This window comes from Martes martes (genome assembly GCF_963455335.1).
Source record: "Martes martes genome assembly, chromosome: 2".
Taxonomy (NCBI): Eukaryota; Metazoa; Chordata; class Mammalia; order Carnivora; family Mustelidae; genus Martes; species Martes martes.
In genome coordinates, this window is record NC_137889.1 from 15,762,652 (window position 1) to 15,789,808 (window position 27,157).

The window sequence follows — 27,157 nt, forward strand, 5'->3', positions numbered from 1 at the left end:
TTATTTACATATCTTGGATGGAAGCAATTGATATAGTTGACTTGGAATTCCTGGGGGGAAAAAAAGAGTTTTTTTTTAATGTGGGAGTGCCAAGTATACTTGATAAAATAGAAACAAAATCCCTGTTCTCTGTCAAAGTTGCTGTGTGCATATACAATGTAGAGAAGTAATATAAGTAACAACATGAGTGTTATCTAAAGAGAATCCTTTTTTTTTTTTTCCAAGTAGGCTCCATGCCCAGCATTGAGCCCAATGCAGGGCTTGAACTCATGACCCTAAGATCAAGACTTGAGATCAAGAGACAGACACTTAACCAAATGAGCCACTCAGGTGCCCCCAAAGAGCAAAGGTCCTAAATAATTCCAATATATAATAAATTGGATACAAATCTTACAAGACTAAATTGTATTCATCTTAAAAGTTTCCTTCTTATTACTGTACTCTGGCTAGTGCTCAGTGGGTGAAAAAAATCTTAAACACATCTCTACTAATTCATCACCATATTACATACCTTTCAAATCAGGAGCCAAAGGCCTACTCCTAGGACTGGAGGTGTCTTCATAAGTATCATAGTTGTCAAAATGGAATTTCTCTCTTCTTGAAATATAACCCTTTTTTGATGGGTCCTTCTGTGGACTACAGATTTTTTCACTTAGATTTAAATACTCTCTTTGAAGATTCCGCATCTCAAATTCTAAGGTATCCCTTTCATTTTCTATACTTCTTACATAGTTTTCTAGAAGTATTTTATCTTCTGCAAGTCTACTGATGCTGTTTTCAAATTTTATATTTTCTTTATTATGTTTTTTTAGTTCTTCTTTTAGAATCTGATTATCTGTTTTAATTTCCATTACCATTTTTGATAACATTTCACATTCAGTGCCCATTTCTGACAAACTATTCTTATAAATACTTGCTTCTGATTTTGCATTTTTTATTTCCTTCAGAAAATTCTCCTCTGCAGTAGATTGGTACGTTTGAATATTCTCGATTTCTCTTTCCATCATTTGTCTAGCAGCAATAGATTCTTGTAATGTTGTTTCAAGATTAAGTTTTTCATTTTTAACTGTTTCTATTATTTGAAGAAGTGTCTCTTGTTCAGTTTTTGCCAACCTTTCTTTCTCTTTTAGCTGCATTATCTCTAGTTGATTTTCCTTCAGTTCATTTTCAACTGAGCTTCTTTCCTTTAGAAGCTGGTATGTTTTTTTCTCTAGCATTTCCTTTTCATCTTGTATCAATAGAATATTTGTTTTCATTGATTCCATTTCCATACTCATTCGATTATTTTCATTATTGACAATGGCCATATCATTTTGAGTTTTGTGTTCCTTACTTTTTAGTTGATCTAATGTTTCTATCATTTGTTGCTTCTCCAAAGAAAGTTGACTATTTTTTTCCTCTAGAGTTTTGTTTTGTCCTACAAGAACATTATATTTACTAATTATTTTTTTCAATTCTTTAAGACATTCTTTACCATCTTCTTCTGTTTTAATTAACTTGGACTGAATAGCATTCTTTTCTTCAACCAAATTCTTAAGTTCCTTTTCATATGTTTCGATTTTCTGTATCAGAGATTGTGTAGTAAAGACGAGAGGTTTTATTTTGTTCTTAAGGGTTAGATTTTTATTCTCCAGTTCTGTTACTTTTTTCTGTATCTGCATAGATTCTTTTAGGTAATTCTGTAAGTACTGAATTTTTGCAACACACTGCTCAGTAACAGAATTGACTTTGGATGTTTTCTCATTTTCAAACATTATTGGTCCTTGTTTTGATAGTGGTTGTGTCTCTTTGTCTTTCGTTTCATATTTTGTTGGGTCAAAGAATGACAGTGTATGTCTTGGAACTCTGGAATGGAATTTTAAATCTGTAATGTTCTTGCCAGTGATAGGAATTTCTTTACTGTTTTTCTCATTTCTCTTTCCCCTGTGCATTTCACTCTTGGATAACCTTTTACATTTCCTGCAAAAATTCACATGGAATTTTGATACTGTTTCCCTGAATGGGAGTAATTTGTTTACTAATGCCTCCAATTCTGAAATTCTCTTTGATTTTATATCTTCATTTAAGTTACTTTCTATATTTTCTTCCTTAATAAAGTTAATTTTTTCCTTGTGACCGTGGGACAGGTCATATTTACCATTTCTTGGAACATTTGTGTCAGTTTTTAAAGTCTGAAGTTCTTTTGTAAGTGCCAGTTCTCTATCATGTGACTTCTGTAGTTCTTCCTTCATTTGTTTGATAGAATGGCAGATATCATCTAAATTTTCACAAAATCCATGCTTGAGGAAAGGCTCAGTAATTTTGGATTTATCCAGAATTACTGTATCAGCTTGAGACATCACATTTTGAGGTGCATGAGGTAGAAAACTATAAAGGTTATTATAATTCTTTAATATGTCAGAATTTTCTGAAGGGTTCATAATTATGTTTGAAGCTGAATTATCTGTTGAAGTTCTCCAAGTTAATAGGTCCTTGAAATGTATCTGGGATGGAATATCTGTACCTTGACAGAGACTGTTAACAATATCACTGCTGAATTTTTCTTCTGTTGAATGAATAGTGTTGGACTCCTCAAAATGATGAATTTTCTCCATAGAAAGGACTTCTTCTTGATTCTCTATAGGCTAGTGACAATAAAAAGCATACTATAAATGTACTATCATTTGCCATATGACAAGCAAATCAAGAAAATATTTTGTGGAGGATTTATTTTTACAACCCAGATGAACACTTTATCCATTTCTACAGGCAAAGAAGCCTAATGAATATGACTCATTTTCTCCAGAAAAATCTAACAATAGTTATTTTGAGATCTGTAACTCTGGTCTTCACATTTGCTTAGAAATTATACTTATTTCCTCAGAGGTTGACATACATGGGCCAACCCTTCAATATCAGAAATAGAAATTTAGAACCCCTTAAGAGACCATCATAGATAGATGGGGAAGATAGAAGCAATAGGTCAAACGCAATAGGAAATTTAAGGAAAATGAGTATTTCCACTTCTGGGCTATTTGTCAACCTTAGCTTGCATTCCTATTTCAGATGACTCTAGAGCTGTGACTATTCTAGAAATGTGAATTCTAATCAGTGTAGACAGAGTGACTCTGGTTCCAACCTGTTTCTGAAGAATTCACCTCAGGTCTTGGTCAATCCTAAAAGTAGAAAAATTCCTAAGTGGATAGACAGGCTAAAAAAACCTGCCTTATATTTCAATTTACTTGGGAATATTTTAGGTATTCCTCTGACAGTCCATTTGACCCTTGAAGAAGGTTAAGAATGTAAAGGTGAAGATAAACTGATTGTAGTAACGTTTTTGAAGTGACTGAATATAGAAATAGTTTTGTACAGAATAACATACCAAAGCTTTTTCAATGCATGTGCCGAATACTAGATTTTTTTCTGAGCTATATTGTGGGTTTTCTACTTCAATAATACTTTTGTTCAAGATTTCACTGATTTCAGACTGTACCTTTAAAAGATAAATTGATAATGTTAGAATTTGATTTCAGATTTATACACTTATAAACTTATAGTTTATAAACATATGAAACATATGAATGTATAGGAATAATGGATACTATAATTAAAAGCTACCTTTAAATTTCCTGGACCTAAAAATTCTTTCCCATCATATAGAATATAAAACAAATGTATTTAATTTATAATAATCTCTATCATTAAAAGAATTTTTAAAGAAAATTAAAAATTTTAAAGAAAATTATGGCTTTATTATATCGTATGTATATTATATATATGATATATTATTATATGGCTTTATATTATCAGAAAAACTTACTTTAGTAGAACGATAAAATTTTATGAACTACATTCACGTAATTTTGGATTTTGATTTTTTATATTGAATAAAGCATAAACTTTTGATCTCTGTCATCAGAATCGAATCTTCTGTTCCCCTCAGGAGGAGTTTGTCTTCTCTTGCCATTTCCCTGCAGCTGCTTTTAGTATAAGAATATTACGATGAAGTTTATATTGGGTCTTTAGTGAGTATGTGTTGTGTTATGCACCGCCAATATCCACACCCTATTCTTCTGTTAGTACTATCCCTCATTTGTTCTGGATAAAGTCCGTGTGCCTTTGGTGATCCCACTTTCAGCTGCATGTGACTGAGAGCTAACCAGTCAGAACACTGCCTTCCTTTCAACAGTGATTTATTTATTCAAGCATTGCATATGACACAATCTCAGGCAATCAGAATCAGGCCAAGAACTTCAATATAGACTGTTCAGGGAGAAAAAAACATGGTCTCATTGCTGACTGGAATCTGGAAGGATAAAAGCCTCGAGCTTCTAGCAGCCCTTTTGGTACCACACGGAATCTGAGAATCTAGTGCAGTGGAAAGTAGAACCAAAATAAGGAGTGAGATGGGTTTCTGATGACCAAAGGCCTGATCGTATGGATTAAGCCACTGCCAACTGTCCCCAGGATTTTCAGTTACCTGTGCTACTAAAATATACTTTTTCCCTGGGTCAATTTGAGTTAGATTTCAGATCACTTATAATGAGAGTTCCCATTTGTAGACTATATATCGGTAGCATCCAAATTCAACTGTAATAGAATGTAGTTTCCCTCAAATTTTGAGCCTGGAATATGTTGTAGCTTTATTTTATTACATTCTACATGAACTAATCAGTTGGCTAGTGGTCATTAGCTTGGAAATGTGGGGTGATATCTTAAGTTTGGGTATTTCCCATATAGAGATTAAAAGAAACATACCATGCTAACATTCTGCAAAGTCTGTATTCGGAGAGCCTGAAATGATTCCAGCTGATGCTGAAGAGCCTGTAATAAAATGAAACATGGTATGAAATTGAACCATTTTGAAATTGCTATTATTTCTTATTATATATGTTCCCCAAAGTTTCCTATTGCCAGAAATGATCACATGAGGGTCAAAGGACTCACATTCTTAGTCATTCTTGCTAATTCTCCAATGTATTTTCATGAAGATTTTTGTGAAAAGTCCACGTGCATTTTGGAAGTATTTATTCTGAAAGAGATCAGCCTTTACACAGGTATTTGGGGGGAAAAGTGAAATGAAAATGAACTTACTTTCAGTGCTGATTGTGGTTGTATTTGATTTTCCGATTCTGACATGCAGCCATATTCTAAAAAGAAAATTGAAAAACCATATGATCTAATTCTTAAGTTTTATTTTTAAACAACTGTAATAGAAAGTAGTCTCCTAACTTTCTTGGATAGTGAGACAGAGATATGAAAATTTGATGTTCATATTAGGAAGAACCCAATGCTAGTCACATAATAAGGTCAAGAAACAATTTTCACTTGGCTTAAAATACATACTTGAGATTATAATAATGGTTTTACTTTTATAATAAACCATTAACTTGTAATGCCAAACTTGGAACTCTCAAAAACTCAATTATCTTTGTTTCTGCAATATAAACTGAATTAAAAAAAATAAAACTAATAATCCCATAATGGGAGACCTTTGACAAACTACTGTGTAGGTCTCAGTGTCTATGAAATGGCCATGTGATGTTTTTCCTCATCATGGAAAACAAATTGGACTTACACAGCATAATTTTTGTTATGCTCTTAAGCAACAACTATAAAGATCCATGTGTTCCTTCCTAGAAAATAGGTTATGGACCTCTAACAGGGGAGAGACTATAAACTGTTTGCAAATTTCCTGACATACATCCCTCTTTGTCCAAATATGTTTTTTGCTTGCTTTGTAAATTTTTATTAAATAATTTAAAAAACATTCAGTGTCCCAAATGAAATGAGAGTTATGATGGAATGTTCCCCTAGGCTGACAATTTCTGCCCTGAGACAAGTTTTTAAAAGAGGTCAGCACATCTCTCCTTTGGAATGACAGTCTGCCAGATGTTATAGGAGCTGGTTTGCAGAGTATAGGAACCCTCCCACCCCCATCTGGCAACTGGCAGTCATCACTGAGAGGTTCAGAACCTGGAGCTATTTGCTTAATTGAAGAATCCCACCTTCATCAGAGGGCAGGGAGGGACAGTCAGTCTGTTTGGATGTTGCTCAGCTTTGTATCTTAATAGGAATAAAACAGTAGTCTGAAATGTTCATCTTAGAGAGATTAAAAAAAAAAACAAACTCAAGTGAGATCTGGAAAAATGCAACAAATCATCCCAAAGTTCTTCAGACTCTAAGACAACTTCTAAATGAACTCAAATTGCAAATCAAAACCAATATATTACCTAGAAGCCTACCACCCAGAATTAACCATTATGGATTTTAGGTACTTTCCTTTCAGTCAGCTCTCTATGCATATATGCAGAAAAAAAAGAAATTATTTTAGAACAGTGGGATCATATTATACATGTTACTTTTGATAAGTAGTATTAAATTTGTTTCTTTTTAATAGAACAAAGAAAACTGCAATTAGTTGAAGTTATCACTATTACTCAGATTTTTTTCACTACGTGAGAGATTATTTCCTATAAGATCCCTTTAAGCTAATGAAAATATATCATGAGAAGGACTAAAAGATTGGAATTTTTATATATTTTTTTAATAACGTGCACTTCCTTTGTATGCAGTGTTGATTTTGTCCCTGCCAAGAAGGGGGAATAAATGATGAGAAAATTAGCTATAATTATACTTGCTCTCATATTTACTTCCCACATTTCATGATATTTGCTTATTACATTATTTTCACACTGTGATGTTTTATGATGTTTTACATTTTGTTTTGTGACCATAATTTCCACAAAGCTATTTAAACACAAAGATAGGACATTATTATTGTAAATATTTTCAGCCTTCAACTTTATTCTTAATGGATTTACTGTTCAAAATTCCATCTCCTTTCTACATCTACAGCACCAGTTTCCCCTTTCCACACAGGTTTCCTTTGTCTTGTTAGGAGGACTTAGAAGTTGAAGGCTAAACACAGTATTTCTTTCTAAAACTGAGTACGAAATATGGGTCAAAAGAAATTTAAAGACTTGGTACAGGGATATAGCAAATACAAGATTTTAAAGAAAGAACATGGGATTTACATATTGCTACTACATATATTTCCCTCTCTCCATCTTGTCCTTCTTTTCTGACCATAGTATGATTGCAGTTACCATGATGCTTCTTTTCATATGGCTCAGTGAAACCTGAGCAACTCTGCTCAGAATTTCTATTTTCTTTGACATATTGTAGATATTTTCTCTAGACATTCTTTTTGGAGTCTATTGGTCTGTTCCTCTGAGATACAGTTGCAGGGCCATTGTGTTTTCCTATCTGTTTTCTATAGCCTAAAAATTAGGTGAAGGGGTCTGGCAGAAGAGACATCATTTGGAGCTGTGTAAAGCCTCTGTTGGAGGACGTGATCTCTGGCATTTTGTTGTTATTCCCTGAAACTGGGTAGAAATCTAGAGGAGATATATCTTATTATCCTAGGGAGATAGTTTCCTGATTTGGGTCACTCCCTCAATTCAGGATGGAGTCCTGGAACTAGGACTGCCACGTAAGACTGTAAAGGTTATTCAGTACACAGGGGCTCCTGGCCAAAAGATACATGTGGGCTGAGATGTGTGCCATGCTCTACTACACTGGTATCCTATGTGGGTTTGCATGTACCCAGGGATGGATATGCCTTTCTCTAATCCATGTAGAGGCACCCCATGAGCTAGTGGCAGCCCTACTCAGAACTTCTTTCTGCAGAGCAAAGTAAGCCCCTGTTGATCAGTGTCCAGATTTACTCATCTATTCTCCTAGCTGTTCCTCTCTATCCAACCTAAAGCCCAGTTGGCAGAAAGGAAGACACAGGTATTTCTTCTTTTTGTATTCACAGTGGGAGGGGCATAAATGAGTATTTTCAGAATTTTGACTTGTTTTATTGCTTCTGAAAGTCAGAAGCCAGTCTGTAGTTTGCCTTGTCAGAATCTTCTGTTTTTATCTTTGGCCTCAATTTTCCAGTTTTATGTCCTTCAGGTGCTGCTGGTGAAGTTTTTGCTAGTTTTCTAATTTTTTTTTCTTTTATTCATTTCATTTGGTACTGGAGGAAGGAGATCTGGGGTCTTCCTTGACTCTAAAATCTCTATCCGAAAGTCTAGAATAATTTTTAAAAGTTAATGATTTAGTTTTTGTTTGTTTCATATTTAGTGATTCATTCCTTCAACAACATCATTCATTCAAATATTGAGTGTCTAGTGTGTGGTATGCCCAATTGTAGGTACTAGAGACACAGCAATGAATAAGACAACCAAGACTCCTATGGTACCTACTTTCTGGAGAATGAACAGAAAATAAAAAGTGAATAGAAATAAATAAGATACTTTCAAATAGTGGTAAATAACACAAAGAGGATAGGCTAATGTGACAGGGAGGATGGGGACAGCCCTGGAGAGGTGGTTGGCAGAGGCCTATTTGTCCTGGTCCCTGGCCTAGATGTGGTGAGTTTTAGCTAGGGGTGCTCTGGACTGCTTGTGAAATGAGACCTGTCACCACCTCCACTGGAACTGAGGCCCTGCAAAACTCTCTGGTCAGAAGACATGGTGTGGGCAGGGGTTTGCGCTGATATTCTAGGGGTGGGACCTGCTATGCTGGGGCTGAGGCAAGCATGTTTGAGAAAGGCATTTCCACTGGCTTCAGCCAAGATTACCATAAGATGAGAAGAGGCCAGCCATGTGAACATCTGTAGGAAGAGATTTGGAGCAGAGGACATGGCAGGGTCCTGAAGCATAACATGCTCATCTGTGTTTGCAGGAAGGAAAGTCAGTATGGCTGTGGCTTAATGAGCAGTTGGAAGCCCATTATGATTAGAGATCAGAGTGGGAGACAGAGCTAGATTATGTAGGCCCTTGTGGGCCAACCTGAGGGGTTTGGCTTTTATTTTAAGTGAAATGGGAAGCTTTAGAGTGTTTCATTCATGAGAATGATCTGATCTGAAAACAAACATATATAGGTCACTCTACAGCATGATAATGGGTTATAAGGTGGCAATGGCGGAGGTACTTCAGTAATCCAAGTAAGAGACAAAGTTATCTTGGACTAAAATGGCAGAGGGGAAGATGCAGAAATGTAGGTGGATTTAGGATAGGTTTTGAAGATAAAACATTCCTAGGGGATTAAATGTGGCCAGAAGAGATAAAGGAAGGATGACGATTTTATTTTATTTTATTTTTGTGAAAGCAGATGGATGATGAATGCTGATGTTATTTACTAAAATGGAAGAGAATGGAGTAGGAAGATGTTTTAGGGAAAACTTTTAGATATGTTAAAGTTAGGTTTTCTGTTAGTTGTCAAAGTGGACATCAAAAGGCAGTGGATATTCCTGTCTCTTGTTCAGAGGAATGGATATGAACACTATATTGGAAAATACAGATGTCACTGCTGGCCTAGACAAGGGCAGTTTCTGTGCAGTGACAGGCACAAAAGTCCAAAAGAAGTGGCTAGAGAGAATGAAATGTGAAAATTTGTGGGCATTGAGTATAGGCAACTCCTTTGAGTTTTACTGTGAAAAGAAATAGGGTGCATGTTAGAAGAGATGTGAAGGTCCGGACATGGCCTGCTTCCTGCCGGAATCATGTAGTAGAAAAAGGGAAGAGTAATTCTGGAGAATGAGGGAGATTAATTGCAGAAGCCAAGTACTTGAGAATTCCAGGAGAGCTAGGATAAAGGGAATGAGCTTTGATTGAGCAGGGACAATTCTTCCATTGAAACTGGGGACAGTGGGAACAGGAGCAGGAAGATGGTGGTGGAATAGGAGGATCCTAGGCTCACTTTGTCCCATGAACACAACTAGAAAAAAGGAGAAAAAAGAATTGTACAAAATGAGAATAGATTTAGGGAAATCAGTGACTCTGCCAAATGTAATAATATTCATATTATGGGAGTCCCAGAAGAAGAGAGAGAAAAGGGGACAAAAATTTATTTGAAATAATAGCTGAAAAATTGCCTAACCTGGGGAAGAAAACAACATCCAGATCCAGGAGGCACGGAGATCTCCCATCAAAATCAGCAAAAGCAGGCAAACGCCAAGACATATTGTAATTAAATTTGCAACATATAGTGATAAAGAAAAAAATCTTAAAAACAGCAAGACAAAAGTCCTTAACACCTATTCTTCTCAAACTATTCCAAAAAATAGAAAAGGAAGGAAAATTCCAAATTCATTCTATGAGGCCAACATTACTCTGATAACAAAACAAGATAAAGACAACACTAAAAAGAGAACTACAGGCCAATATCTCTGATGAGCATAGTTACAAAAATTCTCAAATACTAACAAACCAAATCCAACAATACATTAGACAGATCATTCACCAAGATCAAGTGGAATTTCTTCCTGGGTTGCAAAGGCAGTTCAATATTTTCAAATCGATCAACATAATACATCACATTCATAAAAGAAAGGATAAAAACCATGTGATCGTTTCAGTAGGTGCAGAGGAAGCATCTGACAAAGTACAACATCCATTCATGGTAAAAACCATCAACAATGTAGGTTTGGAGGGAAAACACCTTAACATAATAAAGTCCATATATGAAAAATCCACAGCTAATATCAAGCTAAATGGGGAAAAACTGAGAGCTTTTCCTCTATGGTCAGGAATAATACAAGGATGTCCACTCAAACCACCTTTATTCAACATAGTATTGGAAGTCCTAACCACAGCAATCACACAACAAAAGAAAATCCAGATGGGCAAGGAAGAAATGAAACTTTCACTATTTGCAGATGACACAATACTCTGTGTAGAGAAAACCCTAAAAAATCCACCAAAAAACTGTTAGAACTGATAAACCAATTCAGTAAGTTTAAGATACAAAATCAATGCACAGGAATCTGTTGCATTTCTATACATCAATAATAAAGCAGCAGAAAAGAGAAAGTCAGGAATTAATCCAATTTACAATTGTACCCCAAACAACTGAGATACCTAGGAATAAACTGAACCAAAATGGTGAAAGACCTGTACTCTAAAAACTATAAAACACTGATAAAAGAAATCAAAGGTGACACAAAGAAATGGAAAGACATTCTATCCTCATGGATTGGAAGAACAAACATTGTTAAATGTCTATACTATCCAAAGCAATCTCCACGTTTAATGCAATCCTTATCAAAATACCAACAGCATTTTTCACAGAACTGGAACAAACAATCCTAAAATTTGTATGGAACCACAAAGGACCCTGAATAGCCAAAGTGATCTTGAACTAGAAAAGCAAACCTGGAGACATCACAATTCCAGACTTCAAATTATATTACAAAGCTATAGTCAACAAAACAGTATGGTATCCATAATTATATGGTCAATTAATCCTTAATAAACCAGAAAAGAATATCCAGTGGGAAAAGGACAGGCTTTTGAAAATATGGTGTTGAGAAAACTGGACAGCTACATGCAAATGAATGAAACTGGGCCACTTTTTTATACTATAACATAAATAAATTCAAAATGGATTAAAGGCCTAAATGTGAGACCTGAAACCATAAGAATCCTAGAAGGAACACAGGCAGTAACTTTTTTGACATTGGCCATAGCAAATTCTTTTTAGGTATGTCTCCTGAGGCCAGAAAAATTAAAGCAAAATAAACTATTAAGACGACATCAAAATAAGAAAGCTTGTGCGCAGCAAAGGAAACCATTAACAAAACTAAAAAGCAACCTACAGAATGGGAGAAGATATTTGCAAATGTCATATCTGATAAAGGGATAGGATCCAAAACATAGAAAAAAACTTCTAAAAATCAACACCCCCAAAATAAATAATCTAATTTAAAAATGGTCAGTTAACATGAATAGACATTTTTCCAAAGAAAACACACTGATGACCAACAGACACATGAAAAGATGCTCAACGTCACTTATCATTAGGGAAATGCAAGTCAAAACTACAATGAGACATCACCTCACACCTGTCAGAATGGCTAAAATCAACAACACAAGAAACAACAGGTGTTGGTGAGGATGTGGAGGAAGGGGAACCTTCTTGCACAGTTAGTGGGGATGCAAACTGGTGCAGCCACTGTGGAAAACAGTGTGGAGGGTCCACAAAGGATTAAAAATAGATCTACCCTATGAACCAGCAATTGTACTACTAGGTATTTACCCAAAGAATAAAAAAAAAAAAAACTAATTCAAAGGAATATATGCACCCTGATATTTATAGTAGCATTATCTACAATAGCCAAATTATGGAAATAGTCCAGGTGTCCATCGATTGATAAATGGATAAAGAAGTGGTGTGTATACATATATATGGGATACTATTCAGCTGTAAAAAAAGAATGAAATCTCGCTATTTGCAACGACATGGTAGAGATAGTATTATGCTAAGTGAAATAAGTCAGAGAAAGATACCATATGATTTCACTCCTATGGAATTTAAGAAACAAAACAAAGGAGCAAAGGGGGAAAAAAGAGAGGCAAACCAAGAAGTGGACTCTGAACTCTAGAGAACAAACTGATGGTTACCAGAGGGGAGGGGGGAGGGGGATGGGTGACATAGGTGATGGGGATTAAGGAGGGCACTTGTGTGACCAGCACCAGGTGAAGTTTGGAAGTGTTGAATCACTGTATTGTACACCTGAAATTAATATTATACTGTATGGTAACTAACTGGAATTTAAATAAAAACTTGACAAACAAGAAATGGAGGACAGCGGATAATATGGGTACACAAGCAGGTAGGTCAGCAAATTTTAAGTTTGAGGGTCATGGAGTTTGGATCTGATTGCTTCTTGTTTTGTTTTTTTTTTCACACAGTGTGAGATTTAGTTTAGAGGTAGTGGTGTAATGGGTTTAGAGGTAGTGGTGAAGGGTTTTAGAGATTGAGGAAACAATAAAAGTGAAATAGTTATTTGGAGTAGTTTTGATTTATTGCTTTCTGAAGGCTATCAGAAAAACTTTTTGGTTTTTTATGAGTTTTGGAGACATTGGCTACTACTTATTCCCAAAGGAGAGCTAATCTTAAAATTCAGTAATACTTAAATAACCACATAGAATTATATGATTCTAGAATTGGAAGGGAAATTACCAGAGGCACAGGAGGGGGAAACACAATCACAGGTCATCATTTATTAAGTCTTTGATAAACATGCAATAATGAGAGGTGTGTAGACAAAGTGAAAGATATGGTCCCAGCCCTGGAAGCTGATACTCTACTGGGAATGCAAGAAATAGTATTCATATTATATTGAATTAAATTGTCTAGCTGTCTCATATTTAAATGTGAGGAGTGAAAAACAAGATAGTTATCAGTGGGATGGCTTTCGAAGTAATTAAAGATATGGGGAATTTATTCTGAAACCTGCAGAGGATTATGTCATAGTCAACGTACAGGCACACCTCATTTTATTATGTTTTGCAAATATTGTGATTTTTTGCATATTGAAGGTTTGTGGCAACCCTGTGTCAAACAAGTCTATTGGTGCCATTTTTTCCAATAGCATCTGCTTATTTTGTGTCTCTTGTCACATTTTGGTAATTCTCACAAAATTTCAAAAAATTTCCTTACTATATTTGTTATTGTGATCTGTAATCAGTGACACTAACCTGCTGAAAGCTTAGATGATGGTTAACATTTTTTAGCAAAAAGTATTTTTTAGGCTGCCTGGGTAGCTCAGTTGGTTAAGCAACTGCCTTTGGCTCAGGTCATGATCCTGGAGTCCTGGGATTGAGTTCTGCATGGGGCTCCCTGCTCCACAGGGAGTCTGCTTCTCCCTCTGGCCTTCTCCCTTCTCATGCTCTCTCTCACTGTCTCTCTCTCTCAAATAAATAAATAAAATCTTTTTAAAAAACCACCAAAAAAGGTATTTTTTAATTTGGGTATGTACATTTTAAAAAATAGACATAATGCTATTGTACGCTTAGTAGACTACAGTAATATAAACATAACTTTAATAGGCACTGGGAAACCAAAAAATTCATTTGACTCGCTTTATTGTGACATTCTCCTTATTGCAATGGTCGGGAACCAAAGCCACAATATCTCTGAGATACGTCTGTATTAAGTGCATACCTATAGCTAATAGACGAAGGAGAACAAACGGGTTTTTAAAATGCAACATAGTAATGACTCAATACAGAATGTTAGGTACTCTGTAGCCAAAACCTTGTCATTCTCAGATTCAAATGCAGAGTTTTGCTATGACAATATAAATTCATTCCTAGAAGGAACTGTTTTACAGAGCCTAATGAGGTGTGACACCGTCTGCTTGGGGCTTTGTCAGGGAAGCCACAGAATCAGGCTGCCTGTGCTTGAATCCTGGCTTTGCCATACGCTTGCTATGAGGGACGACACAAGTAGTTATCTAATTTGTTGGTAAAGCCCTTTGCAGAATGCATGGTACAAACTAAATGCTCAAGAAATATTTATTCCAATCACTACTGCAGAGACAAGGGTATTATGGATATGATAATAAGTCAGGAAATTTCAAGTTTCCAATTGCAATGGAGGGGAGGGATGGTTGCTCAAAACTCTTAAGTGTTTCCCATTTTGTGCTGAATAACCCCCCAGATCCTGATGCAGAACTACAGTGCCCCCCTCCACGATTTCCTTGCTGATCCTCTCCCTTCCCTTTCCCATTTCACCCCAACTGTTCCTCAAACGTGCCAGGCATTCTCCTAGGTCAGGGCCCTCACAGTTGCCGTTTTCTCTGCTCAGATGCTCTTTCCTTGGAAATCTGCACTGATTACTCCTTTACCTCCTTTAGGTCTTTGCTCAGAAGTGATCTGCCCAGTGAGGTCTCCTACCACCCTCCTTAAAATAAAATCTCACACTCCTCACCCACCTCCGATACTCCCCCACTCTCTCTGTGCATTACTTTTCTCCATGGGATTTACAAGTCCCTTCTTACACACAATTTCATTTGTTCCTTCCAGGAGAAGATAAGCTTCGTGTGAGCAGGGATTCTGCACATTTTGTTCACTGTTGGATCCCCAGCATCTAGGACAGTGCTTGTCTGAAAATATTTGTTAGATGAATGAATGGGTGGATGGTTGGATGAATGAATGAAGACCTGGGTAGAACAGGGTGCTAAAAACCACACACTGTGAATCTTGAAGTTTCAAAGCATCCTTCACATCTCCATTCCAACCAATCAAGGATTACATAGGATAACCACTTACTCTTTTAAAATTAAAGAGACCTCAGAAATACTATAGAGTTTCTTTAAACTTGGCATTATTTATACAAGTGGGGTTAATATTCTCTTGGTTAGTACTCAGGGAATGGATCACATGGTGACAATGAGGTACAGATAGAACAGGAAAAGGGGACAGAACGAAGTCATACCTCCTAATTTTGCCATCTAAGGCAGCACCCGAGTTCGAGTCTATGCTCCTAAAAACCTGCCCTTGCTAGACCCTGCACTTGTAACCCATCTGCTTTAGCCAGATGGACTGTGGCTCTTAAATAAATGTATGTGCTATTTTGCATGCAGCTTCATTTTCTGTGATGCTGGCGTCTTTCCCCAGAGCCGTAAATATCACTCGTGTTAGGGAACACAGGATCTTGCCAAATTAAAGTACATCAATTTCTTCTCACCTTAAATTCTCTCTTTGAGGTAAAGATGGAACTGTCGCAGCCTCTCTACTCTCTGTGAAGACTCTTTCTCCCTGTTCAGGTTTTCTACGCACAAGGATGCCTGCATGTCCTTGCGGATGGTGGGGCACAGAAGAGTTCTGGCAGGTCACCGCACTGTCCTGCTGGCCTCCACTTATACTGATGGCTCCTGGGCATCCAGCTGTCTTTGGTCTACTCAGGTGTGGCTGCTCTAGCTCTTCTTTCAGGGCCCCTTGATAAGGCATTTGTGAAGGTCCTGGATTTAGGAAGGTGCAGAAATCCTGCCCTGATCTCAGGTCACTTCCTTCAGTGCCTCTGTGTCTGGATTCCCCATTTGCCACGTGTAGGTTTTGGGCAACTGGGGGTCCTAACTTAGCATATCTCTCTAGACACCGCCTTCTACCCAGAGTGCTCTGTTCCTTCCCTGGCATGTCACACTGACCACCAGGCTCTTCCAAGAGGTGTGTAACCTCCTGGAGCTTCTCTCAGGGGAGTAAGAGTGCAGGATTCTCACTATGATACCCCTAACTGGGTATGTACACATATCTTACTTGTGGTTCATGTGGAACTTGGAATTGTAGCTCTTTGGTTATTTCAAATAGCCTCCCTACACAATATCCTGTAGTCCACAAATATTTACTGTAAAAAGTAGTTTCTTTTGGGAGAAGTGTATATCTTTTTATCATCTGCCTAAAATATTCTTCTTTGGTATTCAGAGAAGCAGTATAGTCTAGCACGGTAGGTAAGGCTGGACTCTGGAGCCGCCCTGCCGAATACTGGCTTTGTCACTTGCCACCCGTGAGACCTGGGGAATTAGTTAATCACTCTGTGCCTCAGTTTCCTCATAAAATGTGGATGATGGTAGTACCTACTTCATAGAGTTGTTGAGAGGATTAAATGAATTGATACACTTAAATGCTTGGGACCACATCTGGCACAAAGTAGGTGTGCTGTGTTAGCTCTTTTTAGCACCATAATAATAGTTCTCCGAAGTACCTGTGGACTGGAAGTGCACCTGTTGGGCCCGTGGATTTAGGCAGGGACCCCTTGTCTATAGTTAAGAGGCGGAAACATCACTGCCGTGGAGATATTACCTGCTTCAGTGCTACTACTTTCCTTTACCCCGTCAGAGGAATTCAGGATCTTGGACGCTGAAAGGAGAACGCAGTCAACTTCGTCCTCTTCCTCATGATGCTTCTCTGTAACAGAACCATAACATAGGTGGCTTTCAGCTTGGTTGGGAGAAGGGAGGCGAGGCGTGTGATTCGGGACGCGGGCGCCCAAAGCGGCCACGGGAGGGCGCGCTGGGGCCACGAAGCGCGGCGGGACCGGGTGCCTCGGGGACTGGAAGCAAAGGCTGGGCGTGGGGATGTAGGCAGCGGTTTTCTCCCCGGGGAGAGCAGGGTGCGCGGCTGGTCGGAAAGATCGGCACTCCAGAAGGGACCCGCCTCGGTGGTGAAAGGGCCGGGGCGCGGGGGACGGCGCCCTCCCCTACCCGTCCACTTCCCAGGGCTCCCCCTCAAGAGACAGCTCCCCAGCCCGGCTCTCACCAGGGCTCATTTCTGCTGCTGAAGGTCTCCTCCCAACTGCCTTCCCCCACGCATTCGGCCCAGTAGCTCCGCGCAGGGGCAGCCGGTTGCCTGGTAACCGGGGGCCAGGCCGCCTCAAGCCGCTGCGGGGCACGCGCCGCGTCTGGGTGGTGGGAGGTGGAGGTGCGCGCTGGGGTCCCGGTCCCCGGACGGGGGCGGTTTGCTGTGCCCTCCCAAACCAGGGCGGGTCTCCCTGGGGCAGTTTTCTCCCGCCGCCTTTGTGACCAGAACTTGATCTTGATCGTAGCTGGACTCTTAAGACAGCACCTGTTGGACCAGAGCTGTGTGGACAAAGGCTCCAATGCTTGGAGACAGACAAACACCTAGGAACTTTCTCCGTTTTTTGTTTCATTGTTTATTTTGCTTCATTCCTCGTTTTTCAACCTATCCGCCGGGGTAGTTTCAGCGTTTGGGGATTTGAACAGTCCAAAATCAATATTGTGAAAGGACTTTTGTTTTCTTAAAAGAAGACCCCGATTTCCAATAATGATCTTAAAATAATAATGAAATGTATGAAAATGTACACATTAAAGCTGTCTCCACTGATCTCCATCTGTCAAAGCACGCTTATTTCCTGTGCACCTGGGCGAACCACTTGCAAAAGATGGATGTTGTGTTGGAATCTGGAACTCGTTCAACTAAGGGCTCGTTCAACTAAGGACTGGCGTAGCTGCAGGCGATAACTTTGTGTAGAACAGAAAATGGCGCTCTTTAAGTAAAAGTTTTGATGAATATGTAGTACTTATTTTGCAAAGGCAACCGTTACAGATAGAATATAAAATAATTGAAATTTCAAAACTTAAGTCACAATAAGGAATTTAAAGTCACGATAAAGTAATTTATTATATAATAATTATATATTTTGCTTTCATGGACATGAAACTCAATATGGTAGTCTCAATGTTTATTTGCTGTACTTTCTCATTTTCTATAGAAATGTCTAGAAGATTTGATAGTCTTTCTTGTGGCATTGTAGACGATTTGAGTAAATTGCGTTTTTGAGAATTTATGTTCTGCATTGCTGATATATAGTGACAAAATTAACCCCCATCTACAAAAATTTTCAGCAATGCGCCTGTTAAATTACTACTGTAAATAATTTACAGTATTTTGAAGTGAGGAGGTAGATAAAACACCACAATTTAATAAGTTAATTTCAATACTAATGAAATTTCCATAACAAATACCATATTTCATATAGATATCAATACTAAAAATATGTTAATATAATATAATGTTCTCTCATAACTCTAATTTGTCTATGTGATATATGTAGATTATGATAGCAAGTGAATATTTATTATTATACAGAAATTTCTTGGGGATTTAAATGAGAGGATTTTGCTACACTATTTAGTATAGAATATAAAAAGAAGATGGTAAATTGCAGTGTCAAACTCAAATTTAGCAGGTGCCGTAATCTCATACTTTAAGATACTTCCCAATCAGTCAGAAAGCAGTTCTTTACTTAAGACAGTTTATTTGAGAAGTTAAATCAACAAGACCTTTGGATTTCAAACATTTTTCTTTGGTAAACTAAATCATATCTATATTCTCAGAAGAAAAAAATAATGTGTCAAAAAATTATTGTAATTAACATAAAAAAGCCCAATTTTGGAGCCTACAAAGTTATAAAAATTAATATCTTAAGAAAAATCTTTTAAATAATAAAGATGTCTATGATATAAGTGGTATCCCTTCAGAAGAGGCCTCTCGTGTAGGGCCTCCCACCAACAGTTACACATGGAGACCCTCTTCTCTGGTGAGAGAGGACCCAGAAGTTCTAATAAGAGAACATGACCCTAAAAAATGAGGGTGGATGGTGGACATATTTCTTTGGAGGCCTTCACTGCATTTCTGAATGTATATTGAGGAAATCTTATCTGAATACTCAGGATCACTTAAAACCATTGTCATCTATCACAGCCACTACTTGAAACTGCATTCTGAATTTAGCAGTGATTCAGTGACCTCCCCAATGTGAGCATGAGTTTACTTATCTATACAACTGGGAACCAACAACATTGTTCTGAGGATTACTGGGATCCTGTGTGATGGTCCCACTACAGCAGGTATGGTAGCTGTGTAAGAGGACGACCATAATAGCAGCTCTAGACCTCGAGTCTAAGGTGAGATTTCATAAACAGTGTTGTTAACTTTTCCTTATTTAAAAAGATTTGATACTTCAGTTGAAAAAGATTCAATGATTCTAGCTCTAATATCAGAAAAAAATTCTATTTTGAAGCTCAAAAATCAGAAAAAATTTATATTTTAAAAAGCAGGGAAGCCTGTTGTCTAATTTGTATTATATATCAACTTTGTTGATGCATTTGTCAAACTTCTAAAAATTTTACAAGCTTCTAAATAGATACACATTTAGATGGCCCGTAAAATGTGAAGTCCTTGTTATGTTTTATTTATTAAGTTATTTTTTGATAAATTTAATAATAATAGAAAGTACAAAGAATGATGTAACTAACCCTTTGCTTCTATCTTCCAGAATTAACAGTTGTAATTCTATTGATGTATTTGGCTTATATTTATTTAGAAAAATTAAACATTACATAGAAGTGAACTCCCTACCACTGCCTATCCTGTTCCTTCTTCCCCATGTTCTTCCCACAAGAAACCACTATAATGAATTTAGAGTATAGCCTTACAGTCCATTCTTACATTTTTATAGTAATTACATGTGTATTCATGGGTAATGTAGATGGTTGCTCTTGTCTGTTTAAAAATTTTCATAAATGATAACATCATTTTGTTTTATTCTGCAGCTTGCTCTTTTTACTCAAAATTATATATTTTTTAGGTCTCTCTGTATTAAAAAAATAGGTCTGTAATTGAGTTGTGAAAATGGGCTTGAAATATCTCAGTTCTGTTGGTGTTTTTGACTTTTTGGTTTCCTATTTATTTATTTATTTATATACTTACTTTGATTTAAAAAATATTTATTTTTGAGAGAAGTAAGAAAGAAAGAGAGTGAGGAAGAGAGAGAATGAGGGGGGTGGGCAGAGGGAAAGGGAGAAGCAGCCTCTGCTCCCTTGAGCCTGGTCCCAGGGCCTCGATCCCAGGACCCCAGGATCATGACCTGTCATGATCTGAGCCAAAGGCAGACGCTTAACTGACTGAGCCACCCACATGCCCTGGTCTCCTTTTTTTTTTTTTTTTTTAATTTTTGAAATTATCATCCACTTATAGTAAAGTTGGAGCTACATGTTTCATTTTTTCTTGAACCATTAAGAGGGAGTTGCTGACATGGTGTCCCATCACTCCTGAATGCTTTGATATGTATCTTATAAGGACATTCTTCATTAAGAGCGCAATATGGCCATTAAAATCCAGAAATTAGCACTGATACATTACTACTGTCTAATCTTCAGACCCCATTCAAATTTCACTGATTCTCCCAATATTGCCCGTTAGACAAAAGGGTCCAGTTCAAACTCCCTCACTGCATGTAATTGTCATGACTTTAATCAGAGACTCGTAAACTCATAGTTTTCCATTTTATTCAGTGAGAATGGATTATCTTCTGTTGCTAACATGATTGATATTGTTGCTTAAATTTTCCTAGAGGGGTCAGTGAGAGTTTCTTTATCTGGCTTCTATGTACTTTTGACATCTTCCCTTTATTATTGGAACATTTCTTCTTTTTTTTTTTTGCCTAGACAACCAGATGTTCCAGTCTCATCCCATACTTTCCCTGCCCTAGCCTTGAGGAGCCTTGGTTTGTTTTAGAAGAGAATGGTATTGTATTTAGAAACCAGGATGTGAGTGTTAGGTGTGAGTGTTGCTATCTGGCTATAGCTGCTCCCAGGCCATCTTAGTGGATAGAGCTGGGAAACGCCTGGATACACATGTACACATGCATACTGACATCTATACCCATATACATATGAACACATGGACATTCACATCCATATTTAGTTCTGTATCTGTCTCTATATATTGAGTTCATGATACCTCCAATTCCAGTCCAACATCATAGTGCTGTTTCTAGTTTTTTCTTTCCACATTGTAATTTCCCTTAATCAACAGTGAGAAAGTTGATTCTCATTATCTTTCATATATTTATTTATATGAGCAATACCTTTGTAAATATCCATTCTCTCAATGCCAGTCTCTCACCAGGTCCCATGGGGATGTCCTTGTCATCCACTTAGCTTCCAATACCCTGCACTGCCTCTTCCCTCCTAACTTTGCCTTTGACTTTGAACCCTGTATTGGGCCTGTTTTCCACTTAGATACCCTCCTCCCCTACTTAGGCTCTGTGCACACTATGCTGGGCCTCCTGTCTGTGTAGAAGACTTCCACGTCCCCCTGAACTTTGACACTATGCACTAGCCAAGTCCCACACAGAGCCACCCTCCTTACTTGGCTCAGGCTCTGACTGCTTACTGCTGCCAGTGCTCCCCCACACATGGGTGCTCCCCCACACATGGGTGCTCCCCTGTCCCTCTTTGGGAATGGACACTCTGTGTTTGCTTTTGCAAGGTTGTGAAATGATTCATTCATATTTTTTCCCCTAAAAGCTGGATTGTTTTACCTTTCATATTTAGATTTGCTAATTCATCTGGAATTGATCTTTTTATAGAGTGTGAGGCATGTGTCAATATCCATTTTGAAAATTATAGCTACCCGATTGACCCACCATTTATTGTAAAGAACATAAGTATTTTTCTTTTTTTTAAAGATTTTTATTTATTTTTTTGACAGACAGAGATCACAAGTAGGCAGAGAGGCAGGCAGAGAGAGGGGGGGAAGCAGGCCCCCCACCAAGCAAAGAGCCCAATGTGGGGCTCGATCCCAGGACCCTGGGATCATGACCTGAGCTGAAGACAGAGGCTCTAACCCACTGAGCCACTCAGTCGCCCCATAAGTATTTTTCTTATATGTGCTCTCACTTTACCATCTTGACCCTGAAGTTCCTCATCGCCAACTTGTTAAGTCAAGTAAGATGATTATTTGCTTGCCCAGAACATAGATTAGAATTCGATAAAAGGGAGAGTATAATGAAATTTCCTTTAGACTTCCAAAATGGGGACAACCTCATTCTTCTGAGTGAGATCAGGACGACCTGGTCCTCTGAGGCTCTCATGAGCTGTTGGCTGCTGTTGAGTACACTCAGTGTCTTCTACAACACTCAGACTTTCAATACATAGAAATGGAGGGTCATGATGTACAGAAAAATCTGGCAAATTATGCATTATGCTTGCGGAGTCTGCCTGTCTCTGTTCCTGCTCCTGTGACACTGAATGGCTCATTATCCCACCTGAAATTGGTAAACAAAGTTTATAATCAGGACACTTACTGAGGAATGTTCAATTTCCTCCCTCCCTAATGTATTTATTTCCTCAGTAATTAAGTTCTTGGTGAAATATTCCTACTTATACTTAATGGCATTGAGAATTGTGGAATTTTATGAAGAAACTTATTTTCTAGATGGGTATAGGAGAAAACTGAAACATGGGAGGGTTCAGGAACTTTTTAAAAATTCTGTACCTGATCAATGACAGACTTCCTGATTCTGACACACCAGTTTACCAAATCAGCCTATTTTAATGTTTTCTTTTCCCTATAACAAATTATAGTTTTATGAGATGGGACAACACATCATCTAAATTTTACATAAGCATAGGGGAAGTATAAATATAATTAATAGTAGAGCTAAAAGTTTCTATTTCCTGCTGTGGTATCACAGTTCACTTGCACTTTCTCGGTGGGGTGAGACTGTTTCTTTTTTTCCTTAAGATTTTATTTATTTATTTATTTATTTTTTTTAAGATTTTATTTATTTATTTGACAGAGACAGAGAGATCACAAGTAGGAAGAGAGGCAGGCAGAGAGAAAGGGGGAAATAGGCTCCCCGCTGAGCAGAGAGCCTAATTCGGGGCTTGATCCCAGGACCCTGAGATCATGACCTAAGCTGAAGGCAGAGGCTTAACCCACTGAGCCACCCAGGCACCCCAAGACTGTTTCTGTTTCCTTTGGCCATTAGATAGTCAGTGGAGCATATTCTGTCAGGAGATATGCTTTCTCTGGTCACACATGTCAGTCAATTCAACAACTTCCCTGAAAATGTCTAATTTTTTTTTTTGATTGTGAAATTCATTGCTAACGGACAGAATTAGAATCTGTGCTGACAATGAGAAAAATCTGTGAGTCACAGTATTTCAAAATCTTCAAATGGTAACTCCTCCTAGAGAATCCGCTTTCACCTGTTGACTAACAGCTGCAGATTCAAGAATCTGGAACAAATTCAAGAGCATGGCACCAACACAAGCTAGCCAAAGCTTTTCTTAGCAATCTATTACTGGACTAAAATACTTCTTGTTTTTTTTGTTTGTTTGTTTTTTGTTCTTTTTTTAGCCTTAGAAGATCTTTTTTTTTTAAGCCTGATATCACAAGGCTATCAGTCATAGGTGAGATCTACAGTAGTGTGAAAAAGGGATCAAACTTCACCTAGGATATAGTAAATTTGGGTAATTTTCCTAAGACAAGTGCTTTGGCCAGAGAGGCAGACCTATGTGCTGGTGACTTCGGAAGTCTACCGTGCGTAGCAGGCCTTTAACAGCTCAAACGCTTGCTCCAAATGCAAACATTTCCACTCTGCCTTCTCTAAGTTTCCTTTAGTTGATTTTAACCCAATTTCATCTGTATAGAATGAATCCCACAATTCACTAAGGATGGCCAATAGCTTTGGCCCTTAGGAAGTTGTTTGCCATTTTAAGAGGACTTACTAATAGTGGTAAGGTGGGGATGCTGAGAAAGTGGGGTTGGTCTAACTATGAGACGTTTGTGTGCTAAAGAGATAGATGTAGGTCACTATCAAGGTAGCTTGAGAAGGAATAGTTGTTAGGGAGAGAGGTATTTTTAGGATGGTGTATGATACTTGAGCATACTTGCAGGCTGGGAAGACTCAGTGACAGAGAGAGACAGAATGGGAAAAATAATCTGGGAAGAGAACTTGAGGAATACATTAATGGGCATGATTTGGACCAAGAAGATGATAGAGGACCAACAGTCTCTTTGACCATGTGAAGGTTTGGTCGTTTTGTAGAGATGATATAGAACTTTCCTCCTTCTGACAGAGGCCAGCAGTAGGGAATAAATGCTCTTTCTCTAGAACAAGGCACTTAGGGCAGATAAGTGCTCTGTTTGTGAAGCTTACTGAGGTGAGTAGGTATTTATTGGTTTCGCTAAATGTAGAGGTAGAGGTCTTTGTATGTTCTATTAGACTGAGGAGTCTAATTCAACTCAGACAACTCTATGAATGTGCTAAGAACCAGTGAGTATACTAAGACACTTCAAAGGGGTGAATTATGTGGTATGTTAATTATATTTCAAGAAAGCTATTATTTTTTAAAAGAACACTATTAGTATAAATATGTATTTGTCACTAAACTATTAAATAGATTCCTGAGATTAGAAATGGTTAGGACCAAAAGAAATAATATGGGTAGGTAGGGGTGCCTGGGTGGCTCAGTGGGTTAACCATCTGACTCTTGGTTTCCGCTCAGGTTGTGATATTAGGGTCATGCTCTCAGGTTGTGAGATTGATCCCTGTGTAGGGCTTATTCTGGGTCTTGAGTCTGTTTAAGATACTTCTCCCTCCCTTTCCCTCTATTAAGAAAACAAACCCATCATGGGTAGAAAAGCTCTTCCTTATTTAGATGATTCACAAATTCCTTTTCTGGAAAATGCTTTATCAATGCTGAAATAATAGTAGTAGCCAGTACTTAACATGATTCTTGCTATGTTCCAAGTGCTTTATGTATATGAACTCATTGAATCTTCACAGCAGTCCTGTGAGGTAGGCATTATTTTTCTTCCCACTTTACAAATGAGGACACTGAAACACCAAGAAGTTAGGCCAAGTTTCTCCTATAGTAAGTGGTGGAGACAGAATTTGAACATGGGTCGTCTGGTTTTAGAATCCATGTTCTTGATGACCGTCTGCTGCTTCACATTATTTCTGCACAAGAGGTTTAGTAGCTTTTAGTTTAGGACCATTATACAGCATTCACGGGACAACAAAGCCCTCAGTAAACCTTGTAAAAATTATCTCCTAGGTTCCATTTTAAATAAGTGACTCCAGGTATTAGAACATGATGGTTACAAAAATGAGCTCTGAACACTGGCAAAACTGAGCTGAAATTAGCTCTACAGACTTCTAGATGTAAGCTATAAAGAAATCATGAAATCTCTCCAGACTTCAGTTCCATCAACCATAAAATTAGGATGATAATCCTTACTTTATAAGGATGTTGTAAGGATTAAATTAAGATAATTCACATAAAAATATCTGACACATTTCCTAGTAAGTAATGTGTAAACACCTAAAAATTTACTATGTACGCTTTTCACTATGTAATCCCAGGTTCAAAATGGTGTTTCTTTGCCTTGTAATTATTCTTTGGTGTCAAAAATCAAAAGCCAATTAAATGAGCACAACTACATCAAGGCCAGAAGATTCAAGAACTAGATAACTATTGCTGATGGTCCCAGAAGAGCTGACGTTTCACACTGAGACAGATCAGATTCATGAAGTTCACTAGAACTTCTCTTCATTTGAGGAGAGTAATTTTAAAAGCTAGAGTTCATGCAAACTAATTGCACCAAAGACTCACTGGCAATATTCTGTTATACCCAATGGTGAGTTCAAAGCAGTTCTTATATACTCTAAGGATTTAGAAGACTAATGGAATTAAAGTTGACCCCAAGTGAAAATTCAAGCAAAGGCAAAGAATGACAACAACAACTAAATCTGCAGGTTATAATTTTGTAGCTATAAAGACGACTAAGTTCCCTTTACTGACTGTATGTATTTTATTTGAGTGTGTAGATTTTTAATTGAATGTTTACAAAATTCATGACATAATACCAGTTACATTTATGCATTGTTTCTAATCCTTATGACTTAGCCAAGTAAACATTTTACGGATGAGGAAAATATCAGAGAGCTTAATTTTTGTACAAGGCTACACAATTAGAAAAAAATCCCATTTCAACTCACCAATGTTCCCTAGTAATAAGTAATATGTTTGGGAAATCTTTAAATCTATGAATTCTAAACACTATTATATTTCTTTCTCTCTGTGGTTTTATTTATGTTAGTATTAACTTGTAGTCGATGTTTGTTTTCTTTATAATAAAAAATAACCTCTTCTGTAAGTGCCATTTTATTTTATAATAAAAAATAACCTCTTCTGTAGTGTGGAATAATAAAAATAGTACGTAAGGATTTTATGAAGTAATGAGTAAGTAAGGAGGTTGTTATGGAAAGAGCTCTGAAGAAGGATCTGGATTCTAACTGTAGCTCTGCCCCTGGGCTCTAACTCCTTAATCTTCAGAACTAGGGAGTTCTGAACATTGGATGATCTCTGAGATGATCTCTGAGACTCTACCAGCCCAAACAGTCCAGACCTGCACTTGACATTGTCTTTATCGGTGTTAACCGGCTGGCCGTTCCGTTCAGTGACGGCATATTATCAGTGTGGCTAGGTTCTTGGTTCAATTTAGAAGTTTCATTCTGTTCCAGGGGTCGTGACACCACCTCTGACTCATGTCTCAGCTCACAGCTGAAGTCAAGCAAGGAATATGGGTTTCTTATTGCAAATCCATTTGCTCTGTTGGAAGTACACGTTAATGGTATCTTCATATAGCAAAGGAAACATGCTATTTTTTTTAAACATACTATTTTTAAAGCGTGACCAGTGCAGCTCCTTTAGTGTCCCAAAACCAGAAAGCGGTTTAGCATCAGGAAGAAGAGGGTCATGTACTTTGAGGAATGAAAAGCTTTGTAACATGAAGTAGTGTTCTGAAAGGGTCATGGTTGGGAGTTTGGGGAGCTCCGATAGCAGCAGCTGGAGCCCAGATGCATGAAAGGGCAGGTTGAGCAATGTGTGTTACTTATGGTCATGACTGAGCCTAAAGCAAGCTCTTCATCCATGTGACATTGGTTGCCTGACCTTGGTGCTTTCATGAACCAGAGACCTGCGCACACATGGGTACATGTACCTGTGATGGCTACTCCGCAT

General features: G+C 37.7%; 1 protein-coding gene across 1 annotated transcript; it reads right to left on the reverse strand.

The window, feature by feature from the left end:
- CCDC110 (coiled-coil domain containing 110) lies at nt 1-27,157 on the reverse strand (the record flags this gene model as incomplete). The annotated part of the gene is made up of 9 exons (XM_080796277.1): nt 1-50; nt 512-2,624; nt 3,362-3,472; nt 4,738-4,803; nt 5,074-5,129; nt 16,620-16,937; nt 17,076-17,395; nt 26,525-26,698; nt 27,138-27,157. The coding sequence occupies 9 exons, from the start codon at nt 27,155-27,157 to the stop codon at nt 1-3; spliced, it is 3,228 nt and encodes a 1,075-aa protein (XP_080652403.1).